Here is a 16860-nt window from a genome sequence, read left to right on the forward strand (position 1 = left end):
CTCATTCAACATGACTAAAAACAAGTCCTGGTAAAATCTGAGCTCTTTTTATTAATATTAAGAGGTGCCTCATCGACATTTTCGATTTCCCATATAAATTACATGGAAAAAAAATCATTTTTTTTTGTGGTGGTTATTGTGCGGAGATTTTAATGTGCACGCTGGCCGCCAGTAGGGATGGTAAACTCGATTCCGATACTACTCGAGAATCGAGTTTTCTCGTTAAATAATCGCTTTTTTTTCGCTGATTCAACTGAATGAAATACTGTAAAGCGCAGTTTCTTCAGTGGGTGTCCGATAGAAGCGGTGTCTATCTACATAAATAGATTCTGTATATATTGACTAAATGGGGTTTTTAGCATTTGCTTAGATTTATGCATTTGCCACTTTGTTTGCTTTGACAATTATTAAGCTATCTTTAGAGTTATTACCTAATTTGATTTGTTTTGCAATTTCCAGCATCTGAGTTGGGCGGCGCACACTTGTCTATTTACTTGCACTTCTACACATATATACATACATGTACATATATATGTTTATAGGAGCACTATTTGCGCTATTCAAAATTTCAACTTAAAGCCGTTAAGCTCTGAATCGTTGTTGTTGTTGTCTAGTTGCTCAGTTTATGAGTTCATTGTGGCGATGAATCACGCTCGCATTTAATTAATTTTATGCCTTTTTCGGAAAATCTCGGTAGACCTACACAGATTTGCAACAGCTGATGACAAGATATACGTACATACATACATACATACTTATGTATTTAACTAGACAGTGCTGCTAATGGTAAGATAACAGGCTGTCTGTGAGGCTTCCCTTAAATGGGCAAAGGTAGCTTGTATGCCTACATACATAAATATGTTTAACTGTAGCGGATTAAGTTATAACCGTCACATGTATGTACATATGTATGTATTTGCGGATATGAGGCACAGACAACCTTGCACGGTCGCAAAACACTTGTAGGTGTGCAACAGTGCCGCTTATTTATGAGTTGCGCAACTCAAATAAAAGTTGAGGGTAAAATACACGTATTGAGTCGGAGTTTGGTTTCTGTGTATGAAATTTTTAACCCAATTAGTATTGTGATTATGACAAACTTTTATTAACAATTGCTTATACTAAATTAAAATGATTTTACCCGATGAGGAAATTGAAAAGTTTTGAGAGAGAACTTAGTGATGTTAATCCACATTTAATAGAGCTATTTGTTCTCTCATCGAGAGCTCATAGTCACAGGTGAGCTAAACTTGAACCAAGCATTTTCCAGCCATCTTTGTTTCAGAAGTCATGCATGCTGGAGATCTGATTGTAAATAGCTGCCCTGGAATATTTAAGTATTAAAATCCTTTGGCCCATCTTTTACTTAATTTCGGCTATCTCAACTTTGAATCATAATATAAGGTATCATGTTCTTAAATATGTTTTTTCATATAATTAAAGATACTTCCCAAAATGCATTTCGAAGTTGGAGATTCTAAAACGGATATATTTTTTAAACAGTTTCTCTCATATGATTAATTCGTAAATTTTGTGAATTATTAAAGCTTTGCTGATTACATATAAAGTATAGCAAAAAGAAATGCATTATTTTTCGAATAGATAGAAAACTAATATCTCGCGTTAGTAGGGTCTACCAATTAGAACGACTTGTTGTTAATATAAAATTAAACATTAAAATGCGGTCAAAATCGGTTCTGTTTTTCCCTGTCATACATATATTTTTATACAATTTATGATTTGAACAAAATGTTGGATAAATGTCCACCACCGCTCTCTTAACATACGTATCTCTACCCTTTTACGCCAATTCTTGATGACCCGCTGCAGCATTTTGACTGGAATTTCGGCTATAGTGCGCTGAATGCTGTCTTCGAGCAAATCGTTACTGGGTGAATGGCGTAAATCTCTGATTAACATAACCCAGAGATAATAATGTAAAAGCGTTAAATCGTATGATCTTGGTGGTCATTTCACTGGACCATTTCTTGAAACTAACGAGTCGCCGAACATTTGCACACAATGTGTCTATATTTGGACGTGAAACTTGAGGAAGTGCACCGTCATGTCAGAAATAGAGAAGGTGCGCGTCAATTTGTTCAAATTTCGGGCAAAAAAGTAGGTCAACTTCGTCTTATAACGCTCGCTATTGGTGAAAACGGCATTTCCTGTCTCATTTCGAACGACATAAGGCCCGATGATGCCGTCATGCCACAATACGCACCAAACGGTCAAAGTTTGGTAATCCAATTGCGCTTCTTGAGCGACACAAATATTTTGACTCGACCGCATACCGACAATTCTGTTTTTTGACCAAGCCACTAAATGGACCTCAACTAAGGAAGTGATTTTTGGATGAACGTGATTTTGTATTTGATTTGCTTAATAATCTTCTACTCGTAAGCCTTGTACTAGAGTGAAACGAAAATAATGAAATGACAAACTTTGCAGAACACACAGGCAAAAATTGACGGAGATCTGTGAGTAAACAATGCCCCAAATGAGCTGCCAAATTAAAGTTGTTGTTGATGTTGTAACAACGGTTATCTAGCCCCCGTTAGGATGGTAAGGCGGTGTCGAATCATATGGAGAGGGGTGTCAGACGTGTAGGGTTAGCTGGGCATGCAAAGAGGTGGTTAATGTCACGCAGGGACTTGTTGCAACATGGTAATACAAGGTGTTTTCCAAAGCAAACAGGACCTTTTGAACCTAGCGCCGCCCGGTGGCGACATCTATATGTCTGGTGCGTTAGAATCTGCTATCTTTATCGATTGTCCAGTGAGACAGTGACATTTCATCTATTGGAAGTGCAGTTATTGCGTTCTAAGTGTCAGTATGTTTGTGTTATCGGTGCGAAAATGAGCTTTGAACAAAAAGCCAACAATTTTATTTTAAAATTGTTACAACTTTTACTGAAATTCAATTGATGAAACAAGTTAATCGCGATAATTGTCTATCCTGTAGCAGAGTGCACGAGTGGTTTCAACGTTTTCAAAGTGGTCGTCAGAACATAAATGACGATCAACATGTGGGCCAATCAAAATCCGTGATCACCAGAAAATTCCATCGAAACTGTGCGTGAATTCATTAAAAGTCAGCCAAAATCATCATTGAAATTCATGAAAATGGAATGGAAACATCTCCAAAACATCCATTTATTGCATCCGAACATTTGGGCTTACGAAAGGTGTGCGCACGGTTTGTTCCACACAAATTGACTGACGACCACAAAAATCGACGCTTGTGACCGATTATTTGACCAAAAATCACATTTTAACCATTAACCACTCCCCGTATTCACCCGATATGGCACCGTGCGACTTCTTCCTTTTCGGAAAAATACATTTGCCCATGAAAGCAAAGCGTTATGCAGACGTAGAGGCCATTCAAAAGGCTTGCACCGGCATACTGGTGGCCATACCTGCCAACGAGCTAAAACACTCGTTCGACATACATTTGGATCTTGCAAAAAGCTGTATTGAAGCAGAATGACTCTATTTTGAATAAAATAAATAGATTTTGCCGAAAAACATTTTTTCTGTTTTTTTTTTTAAGTCCTGGATCCCTTCCGATGACGTAAAGCGTATATTGTTGTGGTCGAATCGCGGTAAGCAAACGTTGGCCAAGCCAGGATTGACAGTTGGGAAGGTTTTGCCATGTGGTCACACATATTTCCAATGACTTTCCAGAAGCTCAGGGAAACAAAATCAACAGTCCTAGGTTTTTTTCCAATGAGACGCAGTCTGTCTATGAGAGTGGTATTATTAAATTAACTTCAAAATGGCAAGAATTTGGGATCAGAACGATGCAAATATCGCTAAATAAAGCTTTTAATTTAATGGAAAAATAATGCATTTATTTTTACTAAACCTTAAATCTCTCATTAATGCACGGGCAAGCCATCTTTATCGAAGATCAGATTATTTACTTTGAGCATAACCAAAAGGCCGCCGTATTCGATAAATTAAACATTGAATGTACTTAAAGACACATTATCAATTCATTGGTAAATAAAACGCTACTACAATTAACCAGCGTGTTAACTAAAATGTCAATTACTTACAAAAAAACATGTTCTAGTACTGTTAACAATATAATGGCATCACACTCGTATATTAGGCTTATTAAATAGCTATATTCAAGGTCAAGTTCTTATTAAAAATGTATGGCTTATTGACGTTATAAATATCTCTACGCATCAGTGTCAGACATACAAATTCAATATAATTGATACAAGTTGTGAATGCCAATGTCATTACTAAACAAGTAAGGAAGGGCTAAGTTCGGGTGTCACCGAACATTTTATACTCTCGCATAATAAAGTGATAATCGAGATTTCATTATCCGTCATTTACATATTTTTTTAAACGTGATACCTCAGCTCAAATACCGTATTTGTGTAAAGTTTTATTCCGCTATCATCATTGGTTCCTAATGTATATATTATACAGAGAAGACATCAGATGGAATTCAAAATAGCGTTATATTGGAAGAAGGCGTGGTTGTGAACCGATTGCACCCATATTTCGTATATATCATCAGGGTGCTAAGAAAATATTATGTACCGAATTTCATTGAAATCGGTCGAGTAGTTCCTGAGATATGGTTTTTGGTCCATAAGTGGGCGACGCCACGCCCATTTTCAATTTAAAAAAAAAAGCCTGGGTGCAGCTTCCTTCTGCCAATTCTTCCGTAAAATTTTGTGTTTCTGACGTTTTTTTTTAGTCGGTTAATGCACTTTTAGTGATTTTCAACATAACCTTTGTATGGGAGGTGGGCGTGGTTATTTTCCGATTTCTTCCATTTTTGAACTGTATATGGAAATACTTAAAAAAAACGATTCTGTAGAGTTTGGTTGACATAGCTATAGTAGTTTCCGAGATATATACAAAAAACTTAGTAGGGGGCGGGGCCACGCCCACTTTTACAAAAAAATTACGTCCAAATATGCCCCTCCCTAATGCGATCCTTTGTGCCAAATTTCACTTTAATATCTTTATTTATGGCTTAGTTATGACACTTTATAGGTTTTCGGTTTCCGCCATTTTGTGGGCGTGGCAGTGGGCCGATTTTGCCCATCTTCGAACTTAACCTTCTTATGGAGCTAAGAAATACGTGTACCAAGTTTCATCACGATATCTCAATTTTTACTCAAGTTACAGCTTGCACGGACGGACGGACAGACGGACGGACAGACGGACGGACGGACAGACAGACATCCGGATTTCAACTCTACTCGTCATCCTGATCACTTTGGTATATATAACCCTATATCTGACTCTTTTAGTTTTAGGACTTACAAACAACCGTTATGTGAACAAAACTATAATACTCTCTTTAGCAACTTTGTTGCGAGAGTATAAAAAGAACAAAAAAAACGTCCAAAAATAAAATGTCCCTTGCTTTCACATGGGAAAAGCAACCCCGTTATGAACTTGTGTGCATAGACGAGTATTTGGTCAAACAAGAGTCCAATTAAGCGCAGCGTCACAAATAATTACGGTTATGACTGGTCCTGTAGGAAACTATTTGCACCGAAATGGGATCAAGGCAAAGGAAAAAAATTATCTTTTTACAGTTTTTTGTTTCACATTTGACGGTTGTAAGACAGTGTTTTGATTAGCCGAAGAGGTTTTAAACTTTGAATGAAATAATAAAGAAAATTATGGGGGATTATGGAAAATGTGGTACGAACAAATGAATACAGACTGTTTAATTATGATTCGAAAATAAAAAAATAATTGGAACATAGAATAATTAATCAAAATGTTTTCTGTTGAAAACTGACGTTTTTTGTTGTAAAAATACAAATAATTAAGAAAAGTTGTGCCACAAAAAATACCTTACCAGAACGTTGATCGGTCAGTTTGTATAGCAGCTATATGATCGACACAGTGACTCGATCTGAACAATTTCTTCGGAAAAGAGGGTATGAGAAGCCTTTATGGGAGCCGGTGTGAAAATTGGACGGTGGGCGTGGCACCAGACACTTTTTGTGAAATCACATATCTCGGAACCCGACCGACCGATTTCGACTAAATTTAGTACGTGATATTCCTGACATTTTTATATTACAATGCGAAATCGGACTACAGCCACACCTACTTCCCATATAACTCAATTTTAAATTCCATGAAGAAATTAATATAATGTGATAAAACTTTGCACGGATAATGCCTTTAGAGTATGTCACCTTATGGACAAAAATTGTCCAAATCCAGCAAAACCTGTTGAAACCCGTGGGTACCGAGTATGTGGACCCTAGAGCCTATAGTTGACCTTTTACCGAAAATATCGGTCAACGTGTGAGAAAAAGAGTCCTTGATAATAGTATCTTTTTTTTAAACGGTTTGAATCTGGTCAGGACTTCCCTTAGCTCTCACCTAATATAAAGATTTTCGAACTTCCGGGTGACCATCGGCCGATATGTAAGTTATCTTAATAAAATTGAGAGAACGCGCTTTTCTTGTTACGGTGCGTATTTCTGCTTAGAATGAACAAAATCCGGCGAAAACTCGCCTAGACCCCAATTCTTGCAAGTTGCAAAAGCATGAAATGTTCGATTATACCCGAACTTGGGTCTTCCTTACATGTTGATAATAAACAATTTCGATTATAGGCCAATCTTAAGTGTACATTTTTTCACAAAAAATTACTTTTTTGGAAAATTGCATTTTTTTTTCAAAAATTAAAATTTTTACTAGTGTTTCAACCATAACCTCAATACAGCTATTGTAAAATAAAATGTTTTTCTCCACAATCCATAGTTTCAGCATACATTTTGACAATTTTTCTTAACAAACTATTTCCACAAGGCTTTCAAAAACCTTATACCCTAAAAAAAATTTTTACTCACTTAAAGAATTTAAAACTTACTCCACAATCGATTTGGAAAAATTGAATTTTTTAATTAAATTAAGTTTCTATTTTGGGATTTAATAGAAAAAGAATCAAACAACGAAATGTCGTTCATTCTACACAGCACGTTTGAATGCAGTTGATAGATATGTACATATGTATGTATTTAAGTATGTGTGTGTGCTAAGCGCGCCACTGACAACGTGGGACTCATTAGAGTGGGCCATATACAACGCCCAACCATGACAACGTACATATCTACCATAAATATTATTGCATATACACACATACATATGTGTGTATTTTCAATTGACATCGCTGGCCGGAACAAGTACACGTTAAGTATGCACAAGCACAATACATTCGCTTAAGTAGGTGCATATGTAGGGATAAGTGTAGTGCTTTTGTGTTTAGATTTCCAATTTTCATACGCTAAATAGCTTTCTTCAAAGCGTCACAAAGCCTTTTATCGATTGGCAGAAGGTCGAGGTACTACGTGCACATACACGCGCATGCATGCACACACACACTTAAGTGCTCATAAGAATGTACATCAATTGATTGCGGCGGGCTAATGTTCGATTCCTTGAAGGCCACAACTGTTTTGAGAAGCACTCGTATGGATAATTTTGTGCTCCAGCAAATGAAGAAAAATTATTTACAAAGAGGAAAATAAAAAAAATACAAAAAATAAAAGCTTGATTCGCTTACCGTTAATTGTCTTACACATACTCAAGTGCTGTTGTCATTGTTGTTGTTATTGTATTGCTGCATATTTTGGTGTGGCCTGAGTGAGTGGTGTTGGTGTCGGCAAAACGGAACCGCAGAGCTTGACAATTTCGCTTATGCGTTTCCTTTGCGCGCTCAAGGAACGCAAGTTCGGCGGTAATGTAAGTACTTAGTCGTGCATGCCAGCATGTGTGTGCGCGTTTGTTTGACACGTTTAATGTATGCATTGCCTGATTTGCTTTTTTTTGCTTTGCTTGTTATTTTTACACAATTTGTTGTTGTTAATTACTATATATTTCTACGAAGGATGACCGCCACTGAGGGTGGGTGGGGAGCCAAATGGCTTGTTGCTGACCAAATAACGTGTGAGTAATGAGTTTAGTGGCGTAAATGTTTTCGCTTTTTCATTTGGCAGTGAGAGACAGTAATTTACTCCGTTGTCCACATGTTTTAGTGTTGTTTTGTCCATCAGCGGAAGGACATGTTACTCATACAAAGCGGCAGTTCCATTCAAACGCGCACAGCTCTAGTATATTATATAGAAGTAGAGTGTTGGCGAAGACTTGGTGCTCTAATCATTTATTTTAGTTGCTCTAAACCTGGAGGATTGTCTGTTGCAACAACCACAATATGACTATGATGAGTCCAAATAATGAGCTGTTACACGATCAAATTATACCACCAGTCAAGTTAGCGAATCATGGGCGGGACGTAGATTAGTTGAGGCGCTTAGCCATTTGCCACCTGCCGATTTGAACTCAACGTTCGATGTGAGTTTCGCCAAAATCGATTAGGGTGCTCTCTCTACACAATTTCAATGCCGTTTAATGTGAAAAACCAAATTACGCTTATAGGCACCCGGCAGAAGTTGTTGAACAATTACAATATATTTTTGTTTAATTGGAAAATTGTCAATTTTGTTTTGACTTTATATTTTTGCAGATGCGTTTTCAACAGAAACAGCAACAGGAGCGTGAACAACGACGGCTGGAGATGACTGATGGTGAGGGCGCCAGCAACTTGGAGGAGGTTGTGGACACCAAACGCATCACGAATGGCAAGGTAAGCAAACATAACGATCTGACATGTACCTGAAAATATATTCGTTCGGTGTTGCTCACTTATTTGCTGTGCCCGTCGTAGGTGCGTCAAATGTTCGATGAGCGACGTCGCGGCGCTGGGATTGATCGCGCGAATCCACTTAAGCCAATCACCTCAACGGCAAAAGGCACGTCGCCTGTTTTGCGTCAAACCGGTGGCGCTGTACACAATCTACACCTAACGAAAAATGGCAATACAACGTCGGTTCGCATGCGTGGTACGTCTAATGCATCCACTGGTTCAACGCACATTCGAAATCCACCGAAACGGCTACAGAACGGCAATACCGATACGCTGACTAAGGAAATGTCATCGCTTAGTTTGGGCTTGCACTCGCCCGATGACCGCAACAACAACAACGATGTATTGGGACGCGCGAAATCGTCGAACAGTCTCAAACTAAATCCCGTTGTGACCAAGAAAACACCATCGCCAGTGACGCCGACACAAGTTGCTAAGCGTCCAGCAAATACTACACCTACGGCTGCGACACGTGTCACACCAGCGCCTAGGACCAGCTCCGCGACCAAAACTATCAAACGTACAGCAGTAGTTTCGTTGAAGGTAGGCAACATTTATTTTTGTATTTTTGAAGCTGCTAATGCATCCGCTTTGAATTTTCAAATGACATTTATCGATATTTCATTAATTATTTTCAAAAAATTCTCCGTTATAAATATATTTTTCTTAACTGACTTTTAGACACCGCCACGAAGAACATCGGGAAATATGGCTTCGAATGTAAGTTTTGCAGTTAAATTTCTTCATGCTTTCAATTTGCCAACTGAGCATGTATTTTTCTCTTTTACAGACCAACAGAATGCCGCCCAACGCTGATGTGGACTCAGGAAATATGGGCGTCTGCCGCTACTGTAATCGTCATTTCAATACGGACAGAATTGCCAAGCACGAGATTGTATGCGAGAAAATGGCACATACTAAGCGCAAAATTTTCGATGCGGCGCGACATCGTTTACGCGGCACTGACGCCGAAAAGTATCTCAAGAAAGCACAAACTCGAAGTAGCACCAAATCCGCATACTCCAGTGCTGCTGCTGCTAGCGGCATGACGGCTGGTTTGAAGAAGAATAATTGGCGCAAGAAACACGAAGAATTTATACAAGCTATACGCGCAGCCAAGCAGGTGCAAGCGCATTTGGCACGCGGCGGCAAGCTGAGTGATTTGCCACCACCTCCACCTTCAGAGAATCCTGATTACATACAGTGTCCCCATTGCATGCGTCGTTTCAATGAATCTGCGGCTGAGCGACACATTCCGCGCTGCGCCACGATGCTACATAATAAGCCCAAACCGGGTCAGGCGCCGCGAAAAAGATAGATTTTGTATGGTGTGCGCCAAATCAATCATAATTAAAAAACAGCCTTATGTAGAGACAAATACACCCCCACACACACACATTTAATCTCATATGAACTAACAACGCCGACTGGAAAGTTGATCAATTGCCTCCGGGTGCTATCAAGACTAGAGGCCAATTGTCTGCGTGGACCGCCAAGAGTTTAGATGACGACTTAATGTTAATGTAAACAGCGGTATGCATACACACCCTGTACATGTGATAAATTATTATTGTAAACTTGACTTTTGGAAAATTATTAAAATATAAACTAAATCAAAACCGAGTTATGAAGTTAACCTCAATACTCCACACTTAATCTGATAGTAACTCCACTTTGTCCTCTTTGGCCGTAAGACGGTCAATAAGCGCCTTTACTGCTTTGGCAGCCGCATTTATTTCCAAACCCTCAAGCATGTAGGCCCAGTTATCGAGACTGGCATCATCGTCATCTGCAAACCAATTACTTAGCATAGCAATGCAGCCACCATCGCGATCAGGATGCTCAGTCTCAAAGTAGAGTAGCTCGTCGGTGGTGTAGCCCAACTTTTTGCCTAACTTCTTCCAGTCATCACCAATGAGCGGTGCGATTTCCTCTATTTGTTCCGCGGTTGCCGTCATCGGTTTGGTGTGCGCATTACGGTCATCATCGGCTTTGTCCAAGTCACCTTGTACATCTTCTTCGGTGAGCATGGCATCTCCGTCTCCATCGCCGTCTCCGTCATTTTCGCCTTCGCCAACGCCATCCGCATCTGGTTCACCCTCGGTTTCTTGATTGTTAGATCCTTGATCACTATTGTTTTCGGTTGCATTAGGAGATTCAGTTGACGAATTGGCACCTATTAACGATGTGCTGTTTGCATTCATAGCTGCTTTGGCATTATCTATACGGTCTTTAGCTAAGCGGCGGCGTACGCCCTCCAGATAGTCTGCTATTTTGTATGATGGTGAGTTTAAGAATGTGAAAAAGTGTGGCGACTGTCGCGCGAGTAAACGTAAGGCGCGCCATTCAAATGACGGATCGTTCTTTTCGTGCGGATTCTCCAGGAATGTTTCAACTTGTGGCAGAAAATTGCGCTCTTCGCTCTTGCAGGCCTGCAGATTATCAGGCGAATAATTCCAAAGGCGTGTTAGCACATCACTAGAGAGTAATAATTATTAAAAAATGGATTTACTTTATTATTTTACGATGCGATATACTCACTTGCCCAAGAAAAATTTTCCACTACGATGCGCATCGCGCAAACTGTCGCCCAGCGTGCGTTTGGCACGTTTCGGAGCTGGAGGTTTAGCATCGGCATTTGCCGCATCTTTGTTTGTGCTACTTTCCGGTTCGGTGTCATCGGGTTTGCGGAACTCTTTACAACCATCATTCTTCCAGTTGTTCCACATTTCTTCTCTCGTCAACATATGTTGCACAGTGCGCGCAAAACGTTTGCCATTTGGTGGGGTCTCCTCCAGTAATTTGTATACTTTTCCTTCGGTTTCTTTAATAAAATCCGTTTGTGCAGTGGTAAGTGTGTTCGATTCACTGGGAAAAAATTCAAAGTAAAGATTAATTTTCAACTAAGTTTTTAAATCACGTTTGCCACTTACGTCTTAAACTTAACGGTTAACTGCAGATATTGGAAAAGTATCAGGAACTGCACCAGCACCGATCGGCGAAAATTAGAGTCGGATAATTGTAAAGTAAGTAACTTCGGATTTGTTAGAAACTTTGCGAAAAAGTGATCGGACTGGCGAACTATGTGGTCTGTTTGGCTCGATTTTTGATCATCTGCTTCAGCTGTCATATCAGCAGCCAGCTCCATTTTCATATTTTCCAGGTAATCGGCAGCTGTAAGAGCACTTTCACTTTTTTCTGCTGCACTACTGAGGCGTGGTTCCTCCAACTTAAAACTATCAAAAGCCTCCAGTACGGTACCTGCATGCTGAATGAAAAAATATAACCTTTAAACAATTTAAATAGAAGAGGAAAATTGTATTTACTTACAGCTTGAAACATTTTCCATTGTGCTTTGCTATAGCACTGGTTTGGATTGCGGAAAAAGTCTTGTAATGACCAAAATTTACAATACAGATTGTAATCGATTTTAATGGGAATATCTTCCACGGTATCTTCCAAACAGTCGTCCAGATCTTTACCGTCAACACCATATTCGGTGACATTATCTAAATTGAATTCCGATACTATGTTCAATCCCGAACGCTCAGAGAATGGAAAGAATTTGGATAGAAACAGCAAAATGCGCCCGCAGAATACGGTGTTCTGTGCTCGCGATAAACGACGTAAAAGGTCGTTGCACATTCGCAAGATGTTATTTTTGCACGATGAGAAAAAAATGTCTTCCTTCCATACCTCAACCATTTCTTCGACAAAACTAAATATTTGCTCACATTTATCTAACGTGACCGCATCGAAAATGTCACCCAACAACACAACGGGTATGGTTACTGAAACTATTTCTGCACGTACTGCTTCAACGGATAAACGTACAAGTGCGCCCACCTGTTCCACGTTATCACTTAGTCGGAAGAGTAGCATTTCACGAAAGGCTTGATCCATTGGTGACTTTTTATCATGATCGGTATTGGCGCCGAAGGACTCATAGGATGCGCGGAGAATTTGTGCATCTTGTTTCTGGAACGCTTCGTTTAGCGCTTTCTGAGGGAAGAAGAGAATTTGTTATTTGTAAGTACAAAATAAATGTTTATATGTTTTATTAAATTTACTGTGAATTCTGTATGTAGGCCGATAAATCCTAGCGGCCGATGTTGAGCTACGGCCGTATTTGCCATTTTTAAGTTTATTCGATCGTTAAATTTAATAAAAAAAATAGCTTTTTCGCGCAGAAAAATATATTCTCACTCAAAACTGCCGGATTTATTTGCAATGTTGCTTCAAAACTGGAACGCTATGGAATTTTCGAAGCACAGTGGTAATAAACGACAAAAACTATTGGTAAACTGATTAGGGCAACTAAAGTAAGTAAAATTCAAAAAATAACTTATAACATTCTGAAATATAACTATATTGAATATTCAGCTTTATGTAACTTACAAACAGCAACTCTATAAAATCGTTTACATGTTGGATGCCATATCATAATATTTTTACGGATAACTATTTCTAACAATCAAATAAAATGTATCAATACAATACTTAATCTCGGTTTTCTGTTCGAAATACGCAATCGATGTAATATTAAAATATCGATAATTTACTCTCTCCAACATTTTGTTCAGGAAAATTGTAACTAATTGAAATCCGATATATTAAAAAATTTATTATGTGATATATACAAACATTGATTACATGTACACAATATAGTTGTCGAGTCAACATCCATTGTCTGTCGATATTCCCCTTTATGATACACAACAAACCATCAATAGATATCACAAGTAAGGCACTCTTGCACCAGCCGTATGATTTATCGATAGCCGATTTCTCATGTATATTTTGAAAGGGTCGATTATTTTGTTTCGTCCATCACACCGGTTTCTTCTGTAGTACTTTGTTATTTTCGGTTTGTTTACATTTCATTGAGTTTATACGTGCTTATTTCTACAAAAATGTCGCAAGCTGATTTTAAGCAGACTTTACGAAAGCTGGATTTTCCTGCTTGTGTCAAGGAGGCACTGCCACGGATAGGTAAAATTGCAAGTTTTTATTTACATTTACAAGACTTATATTCCGTTTACTTTTAGAGAGCATAGTCGTAAGTCGCAGCAAACAAAATTTTGCAATTCAACTAATCTCCGAATTTGTGTTTATGGAACGTCCTAAAGATCCTGTTGATATTCGTAAAGGACAAACTTTTACCGGCACACAATTGAATTCGTTTCAAGAGTTCCAATTGATAATAGTTCTTATTGAATATTTCTCTCAACCTGGACCGGACGCTACACGCAATGTGGTATTTCTATCTCTCTTTGGTAGCAATCTTACACCGCAACGTTCCAAAATACTATGCCGCTTAGTGAGCACTGCTGTATCGGGTTCTGTAGCACCACTGCTATCATCTGCTGGTACATGGATGCAACAAGTGGGTTGCATGAATCCACCAAGCCTGGAAGTGGCACAAAGTTTGGTTAGTGACTTTATAACATTTTCACGAAAAACTTCGGAGCAATTCAAGCAATTACCAATGGTCGCACCACACTTTGCAGCTAATCTTATGACGACTGTGGCAGATTTATATATGAAAGAGCAGAATGGCGTACTAACACCACCACCTGATGCTTTACTAGATGTTTTCACCGAATGGATAAGTGAAAATCATGACTTATGCTTAGCATCCCAACAGCCTTTAGCGTTACCGAGTGGTGCCATAGCAATGCCCGTTGTCACACCTTTAGCAGGTCTTATTCGTTGGGCAGTCTTGTCGCCTATGTTCTCTAATCGTCCTTCATATAGCAATTTACACTTGTGGCTTTTACAAACTATGCTACAAATAGACAATTCTGGTCCGCCAACAGCGTTAAACGCACAACATGTGGCACAAAATGTGGGTCCGCTGCAAACATATGTAGCACGCTTGGTTGCTGATAAGATCGAACCCACCAAAGATGCGGCATATCAGAAGAGCGTAGAGCGATTAGCACAAGCAGTACAGTTAGCAATATCTGTAAAGTGCATGTATGGAAATATAACACAGTTATTGTGTCTCTTGGAAACACTTCCGCCTCATCCACTTATGACAATGGTTATAAAAGCAAACAGGAAAAATTGAATTAAGTTTAAGCTATACTAATGTAAATTATATTTTAACAAATAAAAAATGTACACTTATCTATAGGGTATATAGCTTATATTATTAGTACATATATAACTAACGGGTGATTTTTTTGAGGTTAGGATTTTCATGCATTAGTATTTGACAGATCACGTGGGATTTCAGACATGGTGTCAAAGAGAAAGATGCTCAGTATGCTTTGACATTTCATCATGAATAGACTTACTAACGAGCAACGCTTGCAAATCATTGAATTTTATTACCAAAATCAGTGTTCGGTTCGAAATGTGTTTTATCGACAAATTTTGTTCAGCGATGAGGCTCATTTCTGGTTGAATGGCTACGTAAATAAGCAAAATTGCCGCATTTGGGGTGAAGAGCAACCAGAAGCCGTTCAAGAACTGCCCATGCATCCCGAAAAATGCACTGTTTGGTGTGGTTTGTACGCTGGTGGAATCATTGGACCGTATTTTTTCAAAGATGCTGTTGGACGCAACGTTACGGTGAATGGCGATCGCTATCGTTCGATGCTAACAAACTTTTTGTTGCCAAAAATGGAAGAACTGAACTTGGTTGACATGTGGTTTCAACAAGATGGCGCTACATGCCACACAGCTCGCGATTCTATGGCCATTTTGAGGGAAAACTTCGGACAACAATTCATCTCAAGAAATGGACCCGTAAGTTGGCCACCAAGATCATGCGATTTAACGCCTTTAGACTATTTTTTGTGGGGCTACGTCAAGTCTAAAGTCTACAGAAATAAGCCAGCAACTATTCCAGCTTTGGAAGACAACATTTCCGAAGAAATTCGGGCTATTCCGGCCGAAATGCTCGAAAAAGTTGCCCAAAATTGGACTTTCCGAATGGACCACCTAAGACGCAGCCGCGGTCAACATTTAAATGAAATTATCTTCAAAAAGTAAATGTCATGAACCAATCTAACGTTTCAAATAAAGAACCGATGAGATTTTGCAAATTTTATGCGTTTTTTTTTAAAAAAAGTTATCAAGCTCTTAAAAAATCACCCTTTAGAATGGTCTAAATCGACGCGTCTTCTTTAGTGCCTCAATTTTCTGCTTGTCTTCTTCGAATTTTTTGCGCAATTCGATTATGTTCTTCATTTTCGATTCACGTATCTGGAAAGTGTAGAAATTCTCTAATTCCTTCTTCTTCTTGCCTCGCACTATTTTCTCTTCTAAACGTCCAACAACCGATTCTTTCTGTTCAAAACCAGCGTTACGTCCTTGTTTGCCAACAGTCACCCAACCGTCGGCATCTGCTTCGGAGTTCTTCGCCGCTTCAATCGCCTCCTTTTCGCGTTTATCATAAAGTTCAATGTACTTATCAATGCGTGCTTGCAATTCTTTTTCATCCAAAATACGTTTCTCATATTGGCTATGTAATAGCTGCATACCCGAATCCAACAAACAATTGCCATCGGTATTGAACAAATCTATGCTATCCAATTGTAACGCTCGTTTTACCCCCACATTTTTGTGAAAAACTACATAAGCCACTTTAAATTTAAATGGCGTTGTTGACGCGCTAAACGGTACGCAATTTTGTTGCCATTTTTCACTTTCATTTCGACCTGGACGTTCAGCAAAGCTGACTGTGTTTGGAACATCTACTTTGGCGCGGAAAAAAGTGCCCAAACTTTGCTCTGTCACATATGGTGGCACGTTCAGTAAGAAGAGTGTGCGACCTTTAGGTTTGTCTGCATCCTCCAATCGTATAAAATGCTCCCGCATATAAATATGATGACAGAGCTCCAGAGGACGGTCCGCAGTGAGGCGTAAAGGTACCACTAAAAATATTGTTTACTTGAAAATTAAATTTTCTGTATTAATTTAATTTTTGTTACCTTTGTATCCCTCTATTTCTGGCATTTTGCTAATTCGTTAAATAAATTAATGTATAATCTTCACGATATATTTATAATGCACGTGCAATAATTTGTTTACAACAGCTGACCGCCAATGTTTTTGCTTTGACAATGGCTCATTCACAATAACGCTTTAAGTTTACTTTGTCAAATTTGGATTGCGGCATGAAATGGAATTGGAACGGAA

General features: G+C 38.8%; 4 protein-coding genes across 4 annotated transcripts; 2 read left to right on the top strand and 2 right to left on the bottom strand.

Annotated features, from left to right (window-relative positions):
- The first annotated feature begins 7949 nt into the window (after positions 1-7949).
- LOC105222802 (uncharacterized) lies at positions 7950-10332 on the top strand. The gene is given in 6 exon segments (XM_029548891.2): positions 7950-8275; positions 8278-8357; positions 8530-8649; positions 8731-9252; positions 9391-9429; positions 9500-10332. Coding segments are annotated over 6 exon segments (1347 nt in total). The 5' UTR covers positions 7950-8217; the 3' UTR covers positions 10028-10332.
- Positions 10222-12960, bottom strand: LOC105222803 (THO complex subunit 1). The gene is made up of 5 exons (XM_011200279.4): positions 12780-12960; positions 12040-12711; positions 11643-11977; positions 11251-11577; positions 10222-11187 (listed from the first exon to the last, which is right to left on the bottom strand). Exons 1-5 carry the CDS (start codon positions 12843-12845, stop codon positions 10362-10364), a joined length of 2226 nt encoding a protein of 741 aa, XP_011198581.2. The 5' UTR covers positions 12846-12960; the 3' UTR covers positions 10222-10361.
- Positions 12961-13520: 560 nt separating this feature from the next.
- On the top strand, positions 13521-14852 carry LOC105222800 (integrator complex subunit 15). Its single transcript, XM_011200275.3, has 2 exons — positions 13521-13701; positions 13758-14852. Exons 1-2 carry the CDS (start codon positions 13623-13625, stop codon positions 14780-14782), a joined length of 1104 nt encoding a protein of 367 aa, XP_011198577.2. The 5' UTR covers positions 13521-13622; the 3' UTR covers positions 14783-14852.
- Positions 14853-15798: 946 nt separating this feature from the next.
- LOC105222801 (ribosomal RNA-processing protein 7 homolog A) lies at positions 15799-16802 on the bottom strand. The gene is made up of 2 exons (XM_011200276.4): positions 16653-16802; positions 15799-16595 (listed from the first exon to the last, which is right to left on the bottom strand). Exons 1-2 carry the CDS (start codon positions 16675-16677, stop codon positions 15817-15819), a joined length of 804 nt encoding a protein of 267 aa, XP_011198578.1. The 5' UTR covers positions 16678-16802; the 3' UTR covers positions 15799-15816.
- Between the last annotated feature and the right edge of the window lie 58 nt (positions 16803-16860).

This window comes from Bactrocera dorsalis, chromosome 2, assembly GCF_023373825.1.
Source record: "Bactrocera dorsalis isolate Fly_Bdor chromosome 2, ASM2337382v1, whole genome shotgun sequence".
Taxonomy (NCBI): Eukaryota; Metazoa; Arthropoda; class Insecta; order Diptera; family Tephritidae; genus Bactrocera; species Bactrocera dorsalis.

Excerpts from the sequence above, each read along its gene's own strand:
- LOC105222803 (XM_011200279.4), bottom strand. The coding sequence starts at position 12,845 with ATGGCAAATACGGCCGTAGCTCAACATCGGCCGCTAGGATTTATCGGC. Across the intron at positions 12,712-12,779 it reads GCCTACATACAGAATTCACA|AAAGCGCTAAACGAAGCGTT; the intron begins GTAAATTTAATA and ends TTCTTCCCTCAG. Across the intron at positions 11,978-12,039 it reads AATGGAAAATGTTTCAAGCT|CATGCAGGTACCGTACTGGA; the intron begins GTAAGTAAATAC and ends TTTTTCATTCAG.
- LOC105222800 (XM_011200275.3), top strand. The coding sequence starts at position 13,623 with ATGTCGCAAGCTGATTTTAAGCAGACTTTACGAAAGCTGGATTTTCCT. Across the intron at positions 13,702-13,757 it reads GGAGGCACTGCCACGGATAG|AGAGCATAGTCGTAAGTCGC; the intron begins GTAAAATTGCAA and ends GTTTACTTTTAG.
- LOC105222801 (XM_011200276.4), bottom strand. The coding sequence starts at position 16,677 with ATGCCAGAAATAGAGGGATACAAAG. Across the intron at positions 16,596-16,652 it reads AGAAATAGAGGGATACAAAG|TGGTACCTTTACGCCTCACT; the intron begins GTAACAAAAATT and ends CAATATTTTTAG.